At 43.8% G+C, this 19,558-nt stretch overlaps 3 protein-coding genes across 5 annotated transcripts; 1 reads left to right on the top strand and 2 right to left on the bottom strand.

Annotated features, from left to right (window-relative positions):
- Positions 1–1,230: 1,230 nt before the first annotated feature.
- On the bottom strand, positions 1,231–18,105 carry LOC131885425 (probable phosphorylase b kinase regulatory subunit beta). 3 transcript variants are annotated; one of them, XM_059233456.1, is made up of 18 exons: positions 17,263–18,105; positions 16,510–16,719; positions 16,289–16,424; positions 16,010–16,217; positions 15,738–15,934; positions 15,143–15,639; positions 14,823–15,079; positions 14,527–14,547; positions 12,032–12,265; positions 11,780–11,967; positions 11,455–11,719; positions 11,255–11,390; positions 3,107–3,249; positions 2,780–2,982; positions 2,487–2,672; positions 2,238–2,408; positions 1,717–1,906; positions 1,231–1,486 (listed from the first exon to the last, which is right to left on the bottom strand). In XM_059233456.1, the coding sequence occupies exons 1-18, from the start codon at positions 17,366–17,368 to the stop codon at positions 1,325–1,327; spliced, it is 3,510 nt and encodes a 1,169-aa protein (XP_059089439.1). In that variant the 5' UTR covers positions 17,369–18,105; the 3' UTR covers positions 1,231–1,324. The 3 variants fall into 3 exon arrangements, with proteins under 3 accessions (XP_059089439.1, XP_059089441.1, XP_059089440.1); XM_059233458.1 differs by lacking the exon at positions 17,263–18,105 and adding an exon at positions 17,005–17,190; XM_059233457.1 differs by lacking the exon at positions 14,527–14,547.
- Positions 3,286–8,398, bottom strand: LOC131885426 (uncharacterized). The gene has a single exon (XM_059233459.1). The coding sequence runs from the start codon at positions 6,767–6,769 to the stop codon at positions 3,626–3,628; it is 3,144 nt and encodes a 1,047-aa protein (XP_059089442.1). The 5' UTR covers positions 6,770–8,398; the 3' UTR covers positions 3,286–3,625.
- On the top strand, positions 12,886–13,876 carry LOC131885446 (uncharacterized). Its single transcript, XM_059233498.1, has 3 exons — positions 12,886–13,114; positions 13,185–13,270; positions 13,368–13,876. The coding sequence occupies exons 1-3, from the start codon at positions 12,949–12,951 to the stop codon at positions 13,824–13,826; spliced, it is 711 nt and encodes a 236-aa protein (XP_059089481.1). The 5' UTR covers positions 12,886–12,948; the 3' UTR covers positions 13,827–13,876.
- Positions 18,106–19,558: the final 1,453 nt, after the last annotated feature.

A 19,558-nucleotide genomic window follows, 5' to 3' on the forward strand; every position in this document is an offset into this window, starting at 1 on the left:
CAGCACTTTGACTCCATAAAATAACATTTCTCACGGGTCATGCGACGTTTAGCAATGTCAGTAAGCCAGTCGTTTCAAAACGGTATCTCAAAATAGCCACACAATGTGCATTCATTTTAAGGCGTTAGGTAAGTTTCAAACTGCTTTAAAAAAAAAAATGTGAGCATGAGTTAGTGGCCGAGTAATTGTTGTTTATCGGATGGGGGAGTTTAAAAAGTCAATATTTTTACATACTCGAGGGTTTGGACAATGGGGTATGCCATCCCACACTCAAACGTCGCCTATCGTCTTTTCCCCATTTTGAGCGACTCATTTTGAGATTCTCGCTGACAACAATGTTTGCCATGATTGACATTTGAGTTTGCTTAGGCAAGTGGAAAAGGACATTGGCTCTCAAATCTGGCAATGAAATCGATACCCACCATCCCATCAACCCGGAGGAAATGACTAATTCCTCTGACAGGGTGACCCAAAAGAATCCCGAAACGCTGAAAAGGAACTTCGAGGATTTTGACGATTGACGATATGACGATAAATGAAGATTGAATTGAAGAGTCCATTGAAGATATGATGTTTCACTCGTTCAGCTTCGGGATAAGAAATGTAGGGGAAAATGGGACGTTGTCAGAACACGAAACCTCGATTTGCTCGTTAACGATTTCGTCGATGGGCACCCTGTGGGTCGGTTGGGATGCTCAATATGGCAAGATCCGGGGACTCTCAGTAAATATTCACTTATCCATTATGAGATGATACTTGATAGCATCTACTTTCCCAGCTAATCACGAATGACATTTTACAACTGTCGTTCTCGCCGCCGAGGAAATAGCTCTACTCGTATCTATCTGTCCATCTTTTAGCTCTTTCCGAATGCTTCTTCCATAAAACAAATAGAGTGGGGAAAATATCGTGGGCCATTCCTTGGGTGATTTGTGTCGTTTCTGAGGAAAGGTTTCCATCTGGCCTGATCTCGTTTAAAGTTGCAGGTCTGAGCTTGAAGATTGCTAAGAAAACAGGGGACAAAAGGCAACAACAAGAAACGAATCGCCATGATTACGGCCAAATGGTGGCTAAGAAGGGTGATTGACTACAAATCTTACGAGAGAGTGCCAAAGAGCAGAGAGAGAGAGAGAGAGAGAGAGAAACCGAGCAAGGCATTAAGTATCCAAATAAGCTCTTGAGCTCTCCTTTAAAGCATGAAAATGAAAATCCACCAAGACAAAGAGCAGATGACATGTGTTGGAAAGTTCATTTCGATATTTCTTTTTTTCATCATCACTTAAAACGAGGCTCAAGTTATACACGTAGGTCCATTGGACAACGTTTATTGGACCGGGCAGCTGTGATCCGGTACATTAAGCCTAGATTGGGTCAGAATGGATCCTCTTAGGACGTTGTTAACAATGGCTCGCGCTAAATAGCCCGAAGTGGTCACCACTGGCGCATTGAAGAATATCATCGTCTCGTCAACGGGAATGTCCTGGTCCTTTAAGTGAAGAAAACACACATTACAGCATGCCGCACACTGGCCACGGGGAATTCCCAAATCGGTTTTCAAATGCTTGAGAAAGTTACAACATCTCTCTCATGGACTAACTCCTGAACACCGCTGGGCATTGTTCCATTCGCAATGCATTTTTGACCGAATCTGACCGCGTACGACCGCTGATCACGATCAAGAGCCAAAAGTGCTCGTAAAAAGCACACCAAACTTACCTTTTTGAACATCTCAATCGCCTCGGAGATGAGGGTGTCCGTGCAAAACTTTCCCACATATTCGATCTCGGGATTCCGTCGCAAGAAGGCGGTCAGGACGCAGAATAATTCTACGACCAATTGTTTGTACTCGGGTTGACGAAACGTGTTCAAAGCGGTTTCGATTAGGTGAGCAAAGCTAAAGTCCGTCCTGAAAGCGGGAGAGTGGGAAACAGAACAGAACCATGGTTATTAAGAACGTATTCGGAGAGAGCGACAATCTCTATTCACTGAATTCTTCCATCCAGAGCAACCACACAACATACGCAGCCATCTAAGTACAACGCACTTTATCAACCAAAATAGCTCCAATTACTATCCAGTGGGAAAATCATTCAATTTGATAAACTACTTCTGAAGAGACGTCGCTAAAAAAAACCAAAGTAGCCCCCTTCTCTCCTCTGACGCAAATCGTCCTTTTTAGCGTTCTGATATCCAGACATGGAGCCGAGTACCAGTCTGGTCATGTGTCAGTTTCGTACCTTTTCATGTTGGTGAGAGTTGGCTGTTGGGGAATGAGAACATGCCCTATGATGAATCCTCCCGGAGAGCGACTGAGTACATCCCACAAGTTGGAGTAGAACCGTTCCGGGACTCGTGTGAGACATCCGTTGATTTGACGAATTTGAAAGATGGTCATGCATGGAGGGGACCTGGAGCGAAAAGGTACCCGAGAACAAATTCATTCGTTAGCACTGGATCAAATTTAACAAAAATAATGACTGGCTTACTTGGATGGCGAATCAGAGGGCTCTTCCTGGGGTCGGAGATGCTTCTTGAAAGTGAGCTGGTATTTCTTACTTTCCTCCAAAACCATTCGAAGAAGACGTCGGAGCGAACTCGGACTGCAATTCTCGATAGGTTCGGGTGATCTTTCAATCATGGATCGATATAAATCTAGCGCCAAAAGGACCCAGCTACGTAAAGGCAGGGAAAAAGAGAGCAAATGGGTTTGAAAGTATGACCTTTCATAAAACAAAATCAAGCTAGATGAGAATTCACAATTTCTCTTCGTCTTTCATACCCCATTCTGACTTTGAGAATCCCGGCAAAGAGCTCCGGGTTGGTGACAATCAACTTTCCACAATACACAATCAGCTCTTGCTGCAGAACCGCCGCTATGACGTTATATGGTTGCACTTTAGTATAAATGGCAATCTTGATCTCATCCGGCGTGAGGGGCTTCGAGAACAAAGTGAAATCCTCGCCAATTGTTCCCACAGTGACCTGAAGGGTTTTGTGAAACAAGGCAGAGAGAAAGAGAGTTAGACACGCGCACACTCTTTTATAGAGACACATTACCACCTTTTGAAATTTAAAATGAAATGGTGGAACAATCCTAACAACGTACCTGCTTCCCGTTGGCCAGGATTTGAGTGACAAATGGGGTGATACTGTCTGCCATTTGACCCAAGAGTGAGGAAGAGTACCGAACTGCTGCCCAATTGCGAACTGATCCGGCCTTTCTATTGAGAATATCCAGGCGATGGGTCACTGAGGGGAAAATTATTTTGTCTTAATTTGCGGTTGCAACGATCATCACGTAGACGCCAAGCTGTCTTTTGAATATCCTAGGATTTAAATCCGCCTTGAACGTATTTCTTTGCTGTTAAGCGATAACCCAAATAACAAATTTGGACATAACGAGACGTTTCAAATATTTCTTAAGATTTATTCACTAGTTAATAAACGCGTAAAAATCACCACCAAGCTGCATCATTTGCATAAATAAATCACAATTAAATAGCCATGAAATGTTATTTGCCTTAAGGATTGAAGGATATAAGAAGGGAGGAAGGTGGCTATTCTCGATTGTCTCAAGAAACTGGAATACTGACTTTTTGTGTAATACTTTGGCGATAAGAGTTATTTAGAGTCCTTGATCGTTGATGGATGGAACGGACGAGGCTGATGTGGGCAATGGCGAGGCAATCTCTGCATTGATGGTGCTCGCATCTTCGTACATGTAGTCTTGGTTGTCCACGAAGTCATTTGCGTTATCATCTTCAGTCAGTAATTCCTTATCCTCCTCCCCTGGCTTGAAGTTCTCAAAAATGGTCGGAAGCAACCGCTTCAGCTTGGTCAAGTATTGGTTCCGGAGGACCGGTTCTATAACCTCAGTTGGTTGGGTGGGCTCAGCCGGGCTGAAATCTGAAATACTCTCCACAGATTTTCCAAGGGGGGATTGGAACTGATTGTTGGAGGCGAATTGATTTGAAACCCCCAATTGAGTTCCAAGAGGAGCAATATTCTGAGCATTAACGGAAGATTGCCCAAAGTTAGGTTGGCGGTTTGAAAATTGATTTTGTTGCTGCTGCCTGTTAGGTGAAATTATTTGAGATTGGCCAAGAATGATTTGTTGTTGCTGCAACTGCTGCTGTTGTTGTAATTGCTGCTGCTGTAATTGTTGTTGTTGGCGAAGCTGCAATTGTTGCTGTTGAAGCTGCTGCTGGAACTGTTGCTGTTGTTGAAGTTGTTGTTGCTGGTTGAATGACACTCCGGGAGTGATGGCGGGTAAGTTTTGGACACCCGGGTTAACTTGGTTCAAGTTGTTTGCATTCAGATTTGAACCAATTTGAGCTCCCGGAAATTGGCCCAAGGACTGGCCAAATTGGTTTACAGCTTGGTTTTGAACAGTATTCGGGCTCACTTGAACAAACGGATTGGAGTTTCCAACCCCTATGGGCGTATCAAGCAGGACGCAGTTTATACCGTAATGGATCGTGCTATCATCCGAGCCGCTAAATCCAATGTAACTCAACCTCCGGATGGCATTGGCTTCCGTGTCTGTCCAGTGAAGTAGAGAGTACTCCCGTTGGAATGGAGCTCCATTTAGGCCCACACTTAGCGTACCTCCTCGTCCTTCTTCAAAGCGATATTGGATCCAGAAGCCAACATAATCCAACTGCATTCGATTCAAGACTTCCAGGTCTTCGATCTCTATCCGAGAGTTGTCACGCTCGTTCTCAAAGAAGAAGCTCCGTTGTCGCAAGCTCTCCGAGATGCTTATTTTTCCGTTTCGGTTGAACTTGATGGTGTACATTTTCCGACTACTCTTTAGCTCATCCAACAACCTAATAATGGCCACGTCGCCTCCACGTCCAGTGCCGCGTTTTTTGTCGAATTTGATGAACACGACAGACATATCGACGCCCAAGTTACTGTTCCGATCCATAGGTTGGAGATTGTCGGGGACCCAAGCAAACTCATCCTCGATGGTGAACCGACGAGCACAACCCAGAACCGAGGCTCGGTCAGCATCGGTGAGAGGAGCACAGCCTTCAACGAGTCCGGTTCGAGGATCCCGCTCAAATGGTTTGTTTCCTGGAATACATTGGCAGGATTTGTTGAATTTGGGTACATTGTCGTCGAAGGTACACTGCGTGTTGGGCAAGTCATTGCAATGGTAATTGGCAAAGCAAGCATCGCTGAGGGTGACAACTTGTCGAATGGGGTCATAGCATCCATCCGATCCGGGAATTCGCACGTGTCCCTCCATACAGAAACAAGACTTCAGGAGAGTATCTCGGGGTTCCCATTCTGAAAACGGTATGGATCGAGTCCCTGGGTCAAGGCCCTCGTTGACTGGAACATTGGTACACACAGTGTTGGGGTAACGATCGCAATCCTGATCGGTGACGCAAGTATCTTCGAAATGAAGGTCTGGGACATCGCAATTGACTCCAAAAGAGGCCGTAGCTTGGTCAGTGGTCAGAGAAAAGTACTGAACATCCCGAGGTCCTTCTCGAAGAGTGTCATTCCACGTGAGAATCGGGTCGATCAATTGACTTCCGATCTGTCCAAAAGTAAGCTCTTCGCCTTTAAGGGTAAACCAAAACCCGGCATATTGATCGGTCGTAATGTTGACGCCGTTTTGAACAGTTTCCTTACGATCCTCGTTTTGAGTCAGCTCGTTCCGGCTGTTGAATTCAAGCTTGCTGATGAAAAGCGAGACAGACCCTACTCGATAGGCTTTGAACGAGTACATGGTGTTGTTTCCACGATCTTTGCCTACCAAACGAATGATGACGTGATCATTGTTATTGGTGTCGGAAGTGAACTTCGTGTAAAACACGCCCACTTTGGTCTCACTCGCCCGATCAAACGACAGGGGGATCAGGACGTTGGGGAGCCACTCGCCGTCACCTCTTTTGTTAAAATACCGTTGGCAATTTCCATTTGAGCTCTCCAGATTCTGTGGGAAGCCATTCAAGCTAATCTCGTCCTCATTACTGTTTAATCCAGCATTGGCTGCCAATACTTGTTGAGGCAAGATTTGTGGCTGAGTCTGAGGTTGAGAAATGGACTGGGTTTGAGGCTGAAACTGAAGCTGATTCGGGTTCAAGGGGAATTGCTGAAATTGGTTGAGTCGGGTGGTCAACAGTTGCTGGTTAACATTGGCTAGTTGCGATGAGGAGAATTGGCCTTGATTGAAGCCAAAGTTCTGAAGCTGGTTGGCCAAGTTAGGATCTTGGAAACTGTTTTGGGTCAATAAGTTGGGCCTGGAAGTAGGCTGAACCTGTTGCTGAAACTGGTTCAAAGGTGGCGAGGATACAGATCCGAAGATCAAGGGAGGTCCTGGGAGACTTCCTCCGTTGATTTGATCTTGAGCAGGATTGGACGTGGGTTGGACAAAATAATCATTGGAAAAGGCCCCCGTGTTGCATCCGTCGGTTTGGCAACATCTGACTTCGCCGCCAGTGCTTTGATAGTACAGATTGATGAACCTCGTCCAAAACTCCAATTTGGGCGGGTTGCATTCATTATCGAACTTGACCACGTTCTGGAGAATCACAGTCCCATTACCCAATCGCCACGTGATACAGGCGTCGTGGGATCTGGATTCCATCATATTGGAATTGTCTGGACAAGACCGATCGTCCACAGAAGCACATTGCCAACACTGGATGGCCTCCGAAAGATGGGCATGAATAATTACAAGTTGCGCTATCACAACGATGACATTTTTGATCTTGATTCTCTTCATGGCACAATTCAAGTGTCCTCTGCTCATCTCATATCACTGAAGATGTCCTAGCAATAAACAAGCGACGTATGTTTTCCACGGGTATGTTTTCGCCAGACTAGAGCACTTCCTCTGAGAGAGTTGGAGATTTTCTCGAAATGTTGTCCAAGTGTGAACCGCTAGTCCGAACGCCAGAAAAAGTCCTCATCAACTGAACCAGGGTACTGCACGAGTGAGGAGAGTGGACAAGGCGTGAACCAGTAGGCACTTTCTTAAAGATACCTTCTCCACCGCTCACCATGATCATGGAGGTGATCATCGCTATCACCAGCTTCTTCTTCTTCTCTCGTTTTCTTCTTCTTCTTCGGCTCGTCTTCGTTTTCTTTTCAGTCTTCCTTGATTCTCACCGCTTGGGAAAAGCGACGACAGTCCGTCAGTGCCATCCATTGCCGGCATTCAATATGTACACCACTCGAACATACTAGTACTCTACGTACGTACGAACGAGCAGTATACAGAAGTGGCAGCCTCTATCCATGCCCACCTGATACTCCTTCTCCTCCTCAACACCAACACCAACTCTTGTACAACTTCTCCGACGGCAAAGATGCTCCACAATTACGCCTCCCAACCACCATCGGTAGTAGATCGACAGCATAGGGCAAAATGGTCCTCACTCACTTTTCTTTCAGAGACGGGCCTGAAATCTTCCCCTCCTTCTCCTTCATGTGGTTATACTTTTAAAGGGACTTTATCAACCGTTGCTCCGTGGCCGAATTCTGGACAGATCAACACGTCTAAGGCCTGAGTTTGTCAACAACGTCCGTCCGTGTAATTTCACTTGTCACCAGACTGCTCGCCTCTTCCAAGCATGCTGGAAAGTACTGTTGTCCAGTCTGCTACTAAATCCAAATGCAATCTTGATATTCGTGATATATCATTCAAGACACCAATGACAACCGTTAATCTATGAGGAACGCCGGCGGAAAACGTCAAGGAAAGCTGTGAGATGCGATGAGTTGAGGTCCACTGCATTTTGTAACTAGCACTTATCAATTGGGCAACAACCTCCAATGAAGGAACATTTCGTAAAACTAAATGTCACTTGTACAGACATTTTTTGTTAATACCAACTTCCGTTGCTTTTTTACGTTTAAGCATGAGCATTTAGTCTTGAATGTCTTGGCTCTCTCTGCCTTTCCAAACATTAGTCTGTAGTCATTCCTCGGTAATAGGAACGCATTACAGTTCTCTCTCCTATGGCCAAAATAAATCATTCATAACTCAATCATTCCTCGGTAAAAATATAATGGCGTAATTCGTTACAGTTGCTTTGTTTAAAATGTACGTAGATGACCAAAATATCATTCATGGATAATATTTATGGACAGATTAGAGATATGGCTAAATATTCATGGATTTACCTCAATATATCTGAATTCGCCCTATAAGGCACATAATTTGCAAAAAGATAAAAAAGTACCAAATATTTACAATTGCGTGTGCCATGAAGTAGAATCCATGAACATGCAATTTGGCTTTAAGTGAATAAAACTGATTGCTACAAGTGTTCAATATTAGCTCAAGCAAGTCATGATGGAAAATAGGCATTATCTATTATTCAACATTCCTACCTTTCGTGGTAAAGGGAATTCGACACAAGACAGAAATTTAGTACACATGGTAGTCCTAACCTACTAACAGATTAGAAACATTGATAAGCATATGCCATGGAAATGGGGATAGATAAGAGCATAGTGGTACATACTCAAATAAGAGGATGAGGGGATAATAATTGTTATTGTCAGCCATTTCAATGTTTCGATAGCCAGCAATATCTATTTAAGTCCAAACTCTTCAAGCTTCAACTCAGTTGCTACAAAAGAACCGAGAGAATAAAGGCCGCTTACACTCGAAAAGAGGAAAAGTACAGAGTTATTTCTGTTTCAGGCGGTTTCAATTGCACCCTTTTGAGATGATGAAAGTTAAATTTCTATTGTAACTTTGTTACCCTCTGCCTTGCCACACATACAAGTACTTTCTCTGATGAGGTCACGTTCGTGTACGGTATAACGGAAGACGATGAAGATTACGAGTTTCTTGTGTCTCGGCCATTTTGACATTCTATACGGCAAAATGAGCGACGAATGGAATGAAGTTTTGAAGAAACGGATAAACAATCTTCAGGCGGTAAAAGCCAGCAGAAATAGATAGTATTTTTGCTTAGACAAACAAGATTCATCGATACTCAACAAGGACTGTCTTTGCACATATAGGACTGGCATAAATGACTTGCAATACGTGTTTTTAACTGAAGTAGTGACCCTAAGATTTAGAATCAAATTCTTCATTGCGTTTACATAAAAAAATCTTAAATAGATAGGTGATGTGGGTTGTGGAAAAATTGTGGGTTAATCAGTTCACGAATCATGATCAGAGCCGTGCACCGAAATAGCGCGCATCGAAATCTCCGTCAAACGAACGCGTCAAAGAACGATCGATAGTGGGAGAAAGTGTTTGTGCCATGCCAGAGAATATTACTCACTAGGAGACAAGACAGCGTGCATCAACAAACCACGTGGGATAAACTACTGTGGTGACAGGTTAGGAAAAGTAACTGGCAAAGCCTATTGAAATTTGGCATCACGAGACTTCTGCAAATTGCTGTTCTTACTATGCAAACGATGAATTTCGAAAACTTACGTACGTAAACTGCTGCCACAACCCGAGCCATGTACTTGTACTTGTTTATCAATAGGTCCGAATAGTGAAGTTCCTCCAATTGTCAAAGCATACGAGAACCTTATCAAAATAAACGGTGCTTCAATAATTTACTTAAGCATCGCTTCATAATGTTAAACAAAACTAGCCAAGTTATAATCTCCATGTCAATTCTTAATGATTTTGTTGCCTTTAGTAATATTAACCATACCAACTCACCGGAAAAAACTACCAATAAGCCTGTTGATCCAAATCCTTAACTGATTTTAGTATGAATGTGGATAACATAGTGATTTGTTAAGGCCTCCATGAGGCCATAACAAAGGTTCAGCGGACTCAATTTTTTTTTTTAAAAAATAGGCTACAAAGTTCAAAGTGCCATTGTGGAAGCGATTTCAATATTGTCAATGCTCTGTTTTTGTTATGGCTCCATCTATTGGAAGAATCTTACTAATACTTCAATAACAAAGCTACGGCATCATGTGTTTACGATCATATTGCGTTTGTGACGAGCCTGTTAGTGTTTTGAAGTAGTTTCTAACCTAGTTACAATAGATGGCAAGATGACATAGACTTATTAGACACTTCGATGATTTTGCTCCTACTGACTAATTTTGACTTCAAATGTTGGAGAAACTGGAAGCCAGATGTGATCACCGATCACAATCTCTCGGGATATCCGTTGAGACAACACATTAAGCCACCCATTAAGTCAGGCGAAGACTATCATACTGGGACGAAAAGAAATAGCCTCCCAAATAATGTTTGCTAGACTACCAAAAGTCATTATACAAGAGATGACTAAATAAGACTCATTATTACATATTTACGTAGCCCATGGGGTTGCATGGTGCCCTCACAAGGAAGTACAAATTAGATCACCTTTTTTATTTGGATATTCGCTATTGAACCTGTTCAGGAAATGTCTGCTAAAGATCTGAGCAAAATGAAAAGCCTTCTTTTGTAGAGTTATTGTATAAAAACTGACCTAATTAAGAGCCATGATCTGATCTCAAGTTTTTAAAAGATCAGCTCTTTTACAAGGTTGTCACTCATGTCCTTCGCAAAAGAAGAAAGTGAAGAAAAATATCAAAGCAGAGAGATAGTTCTTCATCTCGGGGCGGTTGGTTGGTTGGAAGTTCCCAGTATACGCGTGATATCGAGCGAATCTGTCTTCTTTTTCACGTACCAACCGTTGCGAACAAATCAAGCCCTAACCGTTCAAGTACAAACGAACTAATATAATTTTAGTCGACAGTATACAATTTTTACAATAAAAAATGAGCTCAACTTTAGAATGAGATAACGATTACGTCTTTGACCTTGCCTACGTAGTCCTGGCACCTCTAGAAGTTTTTCCTCGTTAAATGCGATTGACGCATTTCACGTCTTTTTCATTGGCGAGTTTGGTACGAGTTCAAATGCAATTTCCATCTTCAGAATAGCATTACTGTGCCAAATAAACCTTGAGTACTTGATGCACACCTGTAATGTAACTACTCGTCAACGCTGACAAAAAGTACCACATCTTTCCGGTGCATCCTAAATCAATGAAAGAGAAATTACGGCAGTTTTTCCACGCACTGAGGCCAACCAAACTCTCCCTCATTCATTCGCGACAATGCCCAACAACAATTTCCTTTCCAGAAAGTTCTTTCCTCCGAGTCGAGAAAGTGTCACAATACAATGTCCTCATCTGTCAGCAAGAAGCAAGATTGCACATGGCATTTCCTTCGGGTTAATCGCTTTTTCGCTCGACGCTTAACAAAGTGAAAAAAGCCTGTCCTTAAGCTCAGATACCCTGGCACCTACCTGACATATCACCGACCATAAAATTGGGCCCTTCTCGTTTGAGAATGATTCCTAGCATTTGAATGGATCCGTACAAGTGGAAAGAGCCAAGCAGGGCAGCCAGGATATCACTAGTACTTGAGTTCTCAAACTCCGACTGAAATTGCCAATGCAGAGGTATAAGAGGTGGGAAAATTCAAATTCTTTATCATTGATTTTACCTTGAAATCGCGCTTGTCTTCGACGATCGGCCGTTGCTTGGGAATGTCAGTGAGAGCTTGATATCCAATATGGTCATTGTGAAGCTGCTTGAAACATTCCACGTCCAAGGGTGTGCCCAAATCTACGTTATGCAGAAAATCAAGGTGTTCCAAACATGAGGTGGCGATTAGATTTTGGAGTCTGCCAAGTCTAACTTTGACATTGTCCACGGACCCCGTCCGAAGTTGAGACAAGAACTCTAGCATGACTGGGAATTGGGGATCCCTGTAAATAGGCAACTATGTTAGTAAGTGATTGACACAGCTGACTCACTTTCCGTTTGACCTCATGTTATTTTCAGTAATAAGAATGGCCACCGTAGGTCTGCCACTCAATCGCCAACATCGGCTCACGAACTGTAGCTCAGACTTGATATCAGCGGTAAGAAGAGCCATATCATGGGCGAGATAGAAGTCTGAATGTGAGAATATCAATGGATAGCACAAGATGGTTTGGCCGCTCAATCGATAGACCTTAAAACAAAAACAAAATAGGATATTCTGCCCAGAGTCAAAAATAGCTTGTTCGATTACCAACCTTGCTAGTTCCCAAGGAACCGATTGGTCTCTTGGGCCTGCCTTTGAGCTTCAAGTGTTCATTTCGTCCCAAGTGTTGGTAGACCTTCACCATTTCCCACTGTGACCAAATCTGAACAGGTTCAATCTCACTCGGGGTTTGGGTTTGGATGCCATAAGTTTGGAGGACGGCTTGAAGTCGCATGGATTCCGCAATCATCACCACTTGAACCACTAAGTCATTAGCTGACGTCACCTGTGAGGAAAGGAGAAGAAGAGAACCAACATTGAGTAAGATGCCGGAGGTGTGCAAACTGGAATAACACCGAATCATGCCCCGTAAGGCTGATGTAGAAGCCACGTACAGTTCGCCCTCTGATTTAGATCTTAAAATTTCGGTGCATTCCTGTTTTGATTCATACAGTATGGTTAGTCTTTCGAGGGTAACACCATTCAATGTTATTGCTCCCATTACCCAAACACAGTGATATATCGCTAAAGAGCTGGCCAGATCTTCAAAAATAGTATGGCATTCAAAGCTATTTCTTTGTAAAAATTGTCAATCGATTGACCAGTTGAAAGGAAACAGGAACAAAAATTTTGAAAAAACATCCACCATTCAAAAATTAATTACAAGTCCAATTTTTAACTGAAAGATCAACCACCAATTAACGGATATATCATCGTGCCCATTCACGAAAATGTGACGTAAAAAGTGCGACAGACAACGGCTGCATATTTACATTCCAGGACTACCTATTAAAAGGCTTTTGAATTCTGTCCTTCAAATTTAGATAAGGCAAGATAAGCAATCAGATCTAGGAAAGCAAGCGTCGAGATAAGATCGAGTGAAGTGAGCTCAATAACAATGTGATAGCTAATGAGGTGGTTATTACATAAAACCGGGGTTTGATTAATTGGGACCAAGAGCATGTCGTGATGATCCATTTCAGTCGGAGCTGTTGCTGTTACTCCCCTCGTGATGGGGCAATCATCATCGGGATCACATTCATGATCTGTTCCACCGTGGCTCTTCTCTTAGAGATAGGACTTATTGTCGAATGGTCGGACATCAAAGACAACATGAATGAGCACCTTCGGCATTGTGAGTAGAAAGTGTGATGTTTTACCCCAATTGTGCAAATTTCATTGCCCAAGTTAAATTTTCATTTCAGTTACATACCCTTTGATTCTCGTGAGCTTCGTCTTAAGTTTCACTTCATTGATTTTCTCAATCTTATTACTCAGTGGGGTTAAGCGGGTAGGTACATTGTTCCACGTTAATGGGATCTCTATAGTTATGCACATAAATAAATAAACAGCTTTAAGTGCGAAGTTTCTGGCTCTTTTTTTTTCAGGGAAAGAGTGCGTTTCTAATACCGTGGCTCATTTGGTCCGTTCTGTATTTGTTCATTGGTTTGGCTAGTTCCACCTACGAGATCTGGACTGGAGGAGGATCTCTCACCATCAAAATCATCCTCCCTATAACATACGCTTTAGTGCATGGGTTCTGGGGCTATTCTATTCTATGCGTATATTCCTACTATGGGGAGCTACGGCAGGGCGAAAAAGATAAGGAACACGACGACAAAGAAGCCGAGTATTGCTCTGACCGCAACAACCACCATGAGAGTGGATTTGAGCCAGAACCTTCCGAGAAGGATATCATCTATCTCGATGATTTGTTTCATCCCAAGATCCATCCCCATGACGTGTGGAGGGTAGACAATGAGGGCTACGATAATCCGTATGGATACACTGCAAACCAACGCACAAGTACTCGAGGAAAGCGGAAGAAAAAAACGTTTACCATGTGATTTTGATGTATCGACATAATGTAGTTGTAATGAAGAAACTTAGAAACCAAGCACAATGTCATCGATAAAAAATGAAGGTTTGAAATATTAGTTAACCCGTGCCAATGCTCACAGATCGATCTATGAGTAATCAAGAAGCTGCCTTTAGATTGGAAGGTATTCAAGTGGTAGAATAAGTAACGTAACCTTTATCTGGACAAAGACCAAGAAATCACGCAAGTATCAAACAACCATAGGTGGGCATCATTAACCAAATGGTATCCTTCGTTAATCGTTAACCATTTCACAACAAGTTAACTTCCATTTCACAGGCCAGCAAAGGGGGACAAGACGTGATAAGCCCGTAATATTTCACCACCATGAATTCAAATCCCGTCAAGCAAAGGTTGGAGACATTCTAAAAGTACCACACAACGTGATACGTAGTAAGCTGATATTAGATCTGAGTAGAATTGAAGTGAAGCAGACCGAAAAATGAAATGGTCATCGGAAGATTGGACTTTGTAAAACCAACGATTGAAAGATTAACGCCCACCTATGGAAGCAACAACAAGCAAACCCAACGAATAAACCAAGACATTTCACCTACGGTATGAGGCTGGCCAAGCCAAAAAAAAAACAATGAAACAGGAACAACCAGGTACATAGGCGCTAAATAACAGGATGCTGCTCAACAATTTGGCAATGCCAACGTACTCACATTTTCCCCTCCTCCTCCGCGCTAAAATAAAATTGAACGATATGCATATTCAAGAGTGAAAATTCTCGTTCAATGTCAATGGCAGTGTTAAATGGACTCAAACTGATTAAGGTAAAAACAATCGGAAGAAAGAACAAAAAAAAATTGAAAAGAGGACATCTGGATTGAATCTCCGCTTAAGACTCAAGAACCAAAACATGTTGCTGCATATCATGGCTCGTCGGTACTGAAAATGCCTCTCCCTTTTTCTAATTACTTGCTTGCCATGGCAATATTTATGTTCTTAAAATATTCACCTCAAATGCTGAATATCTACTATCCAACTTGGGCCGACTGTACGAGGGGAGATGTCGCCGAATGGGGTCAAGTTCATGGACACTCAGAAGATGGCTGGTGAGTAGATCCGAGATAATCAGCATGGATTGACCCCAGATATGAAGGTCGTTGTTGCAACTCCCATCGTTACTGGCCACCCGATGTTGGGACCCCGGATTGGCGCGTTCATCTTCCATTGCCGAATGAGGCACGTAGAAGTACTTGGGTAGTACAGGATCTGAGGATAACGTTCTCGTTTAGCCAAATCTCATATTTGTTAGCATGTATGAGCTTTCGTTACCTCCTTTGTCATTGTAAGCCAAACGTTTTCGCATCAGATCTTGGTATTTGTCCACCTGAGCATTGTTGTTCTTGAACACCCCATCGATGACCATGAACGCAAAGAACATGGGCCATTCGCACTCGACATGGTCGAATTCTTGAACTTTGCCGTCTTCGTAAAAACGTTTATTGGGATCCTCGAGGACCGTACCAAAACCATCGCGTGAGAACCGCTTGAAGCCGTAAGTTCCGGCCAAGTTCTTGACCACATTCAATTTTGCAGCTTCATAGAGCACTTGGTCGTGAGTGGCAAATCCCGGAAACGAGATGGTGGGCAAAAGGGCCGCATCCACAAATTTTGTGTCCGATTCACGGGGTAGGAGGGTCTCGAAGATGCTTCGATTACGATTATGCGCGTCAATATCCACATACACAACCGACCAGGAGGCTCCTTTGTCGCCAAAGAGGTTGCAACCATTGATAGCCTCCAGAGCAGCTTTGGCCAATCCAATGGAGCTGAATAAAAAAAAAGATGAAATAACAGGCTTCAACCCCACATTTCATGTGGTTCATCAAACAGGTCTCAAAGACACCTCCCCTCCCCATCCACTTACCTGGCATTAACTTCTCTGGTTCGGTTGTTATAGACGGTGCCCCGCTCCCACATGCCAAAATCCGGCGTTCGATAGGCTCGTTCCACATAGTAGACCAGGTTCTGAATGAAATGGACTTCGTCCATGGTGTAAATGACTTGGAGACCGGAAGACAAGGATTGGACCAAAAAAAGCAAGTATAACGACACAACGTCAATCTAAAGCCAAAGAAGGAAACCCCATAAGTCTGATGGATGTCCGGGGTCGAGCTTCTCGCGGGCGACAGTCCGTACTTGTAAGTGATCGTAGTCTTTCACATCATAGATGTCTTCCCCGGTGTTCAAATGAAACTTGCAATGCAGGGCATGCGTGGGGGTTTGCTGGGACTTGAAGGCCTCCAACCGTTTGGATTGCCGCATCCAGCACGACAAAATCCCTCGGAGGCAGAGCACGCAAGTTTGACCCAATTCATAGGTCTTACCGCGGTCATCATCAATGCGTCTGAAGTATTTGAAAGATTATAGATAGAAAGATACGTGTAGGCTGTCTCTTCATGAGGTGCCGCCTCTCACTTGTAAGCTTGACACAGACTCCACAAGGCCATGCCGGCGTAGATGCTGGATCGAACGCAACCCACGGTCGTATCACTCGAGTTGTCCGGGAAAAGCCCCGTGGTGCAACTTTGATAGCGCAGCAATTGCCGTTTGACTAAAAGAAAGAGGCATTGATTGGCCACAGGCTAAGACGGAGGCCAGAAATATGTGGCTTAACCTTTCGCATTAGCCTAACATACCTAAACCGTAGTAGAAATCCAAATCGGCAATGGTCGTGCCGATGTCATCGAGGCTGCTGCTGGTCAGGCCTTCCAGGCCTTCAAAGCCCGCATCCGAGTTTCGCTGTGACGAGCTGAACAAAGAGGGCGGACCCAAGACCGACCTCCGCCGAGGGCTGTCATTCCCGTGCATATTCACCATGAGGGTGGTGTTACTCGTGCTCGAGGTGCCTAAAAGTAGGCCGAGGTAGTTTAAGATGATTAAGGCTGGTCGTACCCAATCTTAAGGCTAGATCCAACCCCAAAGACGTTTCCATAACCGAATAAAACAATTAATACGGATGGATGGGGCCATATTTGGCCCCAGAACTACCCAACGTTTGAGCCTAGACCACACCATTTCAGTTTTCAATGACTGTTTTCTCCAACTCTATTGGGGCGTCAATCCGATCCGGCCAAAACGGTCGAGTTGTTAATGGCGGCTGATTTTGGCTCCCTGAAAACGTCTTGACCTACCCGGGGGTGCCATCCTCAACAACTCAACTCAACAGGCTGGGAAGTGGGGTGGGAAGAACTCCATCCAACCCACCGAGCTAGCCCAGATTTGGGTTTTGTTGTGGATGGTGGATACGTGTTGTGTAATTGGATTGGGTGGCTGATGGCTGATATGATATGAGATGGTGGGTGGCCTATCCGAATTGCGGGAACTAGACTGCCCATACATCATACACAAACACACACACAAACACAAACACGCCCATGAGGTGTACTGACCCGTGCCAAATCGTCGTCTCTCTCTGCGGGGTCCGTCCCGATGAAGGGCTTCGAGTGACATTTCGGGAAACACTGTGAAATCCGGTTTTAGGGTCGTGGTGTCCATTTTGGGCTGTGGTGGCTCTTGATGATCCGTCTAACCACCATTCCAGGCCAGAGGCTAAATCGTTCTTTCAACGCGAGTAAGTCAGTGAGTGAGTGTATTTCAAGATCAGGGTTGGATGTCTGTGTGTCTGTGTGTGTTGTCTGTGAAATTGTGAAGGACCACAACAAGCCCATGGATGCATACACTACATAGCCAATGATGGCGGGAAGATGAGGGAAAGCAAGGTCGAACGAGTCAAAGACGGCACAGAGAAATACACACAAGCATTGCGTGGCTTGGGCTGGGCCCACCCATGGGCCGGGACGGAAGGCCAGACACTCTCTCGTTCAGCTGAGGCCAATCCATGTCACTGGGCATATGGCATGGCGGGAAATCTGTTCCCCAATCAAGGTTGGGCGGGAGAAATCTCAACTTATTCGTGAGAGACACAATGCCGTCAGGTCTTTGATACAGGCCGCATCGAAAGCATCACACCGGGCGAGTGATGCTGGGAACGACACACCAATTCCCATGATTTTATGGATAACATTAACTGGCATCGAGGATGGGCTTCGTTTCGCCACAAGGCTATAATACCCTAATGTCAGAGTCCCAACATAATCAATTACAATTTGTAGATTTAATTGTCACTCGATGGGACTTCAATGGACTAAAAGGCTTCAAATAAGGTCCAGATTGTCCGTAAGGAGTCCCACTGGGAAGGGCTGAGCTGGACTGAAATACAGAAATCGCATCATTATTCCATAACTGACCAGCCATAGTGTCATGTAGAAACTGTGTGTAAAAAGAGAATAAACAAAAATGGTGTCACAATGATACGAATAACATCATTCGCAATCAACAGTTTTGTTTTCCCCTTTGGCCTCAAGGCTCATTCCTTGTTCCAATACAAATTTGGCTGGCTGCCCTGCATACAGGGTCTCTAGTCCAGCTGGGATATCATAGGTATTATTTCTTACTTAAAACAAGTCTGTAAACAGCATTGATCACCGGAAATGAGATGAAGCTGGTAGTGCATCCAGATGTTGAGATATTTCACAGACCCACCCAAAAAGTGGCCACAAATACTATAAGTTGTACTTGAAATATCTCAATTACATCACCTGAACTGTAATTAATTGAAACGACCATCACCTTGATTTCAAATGAGATGAATTATGATTTATTTAAAAAATATTTACAATTACATCACAATGGTGTCTTATGCATGCATAAGTTGGCCCCGAACCCACGACATGCAGCCAAGGTCCTTCGAGCTTGTTTTTTTTACGGCAGTCCTCTCCTTCTCCTTCTAGGGCCGGTCAGTTTGATTATCTCACATTTTCGTCTCGCATCTGGGAACAATGGAACAGGTTTAATTCATAAAGAATTAACCTCGATAGATCGATGCGTCGCCTGATCAGTTCTATATTGCTAACTCAGCCTCGTCAATCGTCACACCTTCTCGGAGTGTCCGCAGTTCTTGGGAATGACACCATTCGGCAGTACTTGGACGTAGGCTGGGGACGAAAGTCGCGAACTGGCCAAATGGCCGAGTCTTCATCGCGCTTGATATGTTCGTACGTATAGCATATGCCAGCCTAGAGGATTTCGTAGAAGTCGAACGAACCTTTGTTCCATCCTCGGTCGCACTTACTGTGAGCATAACCACGAACTGCTAGAAATATGGACGGTGAGCGAGCTTCCCGTCAAATCGGCCTCTTTTTGGTCATAGCAACTATGAGCCACTTTTCTAATTAAAGGAATAAAATAAGACACGTAGATCCCTTCAATCAAAGGTACGTCATATCTATATTATATACTTGTAAAATAGTTCGTTTCAAAATTATGCTGTCAAAAGCTTAAAATGTAGCTGAACAAGAGCATGCAGAAAATACGAATCTTCTATAGTGTTTACAAAATGACTTTGTACATATCTCCTGCGTTCTCTAAGCATAGCTTCGGGGTGAAATTTGGACAAGTTCCTTTATTCAACCCGATCTTGTGGTCGTACCATGTGCTTATTTCGAATATAGTGAACGGTTTAGGAGATAAGCAAGTTTTGCTCCTATTCGCAGTCCACATCTCTAGACGTCCGTGGCATAACGTATACACTGTAGTCTGTGGTAGTTTCTTACAAATTCAGCTAGCACTGTGATAATGGGCATGACGTCATTCCTTGCGAGATGCTCAAAAACACTGACGACGACG

Source organism: Tigriopus californicus, chromosome 8, assembly GCF_007210705.1.
Source record: "Tigriopus californicus strain San Diego chromosome 8, Tcal_SD_v2.1, whole genome shotgun sequence".
Taxonomy (NCBI): Eukaryota; Metazoa; Arthropoda; class Copepoda; order Harpacticoida; family Harpacticidae; genus Tigriopus; species Tigriopus californicus.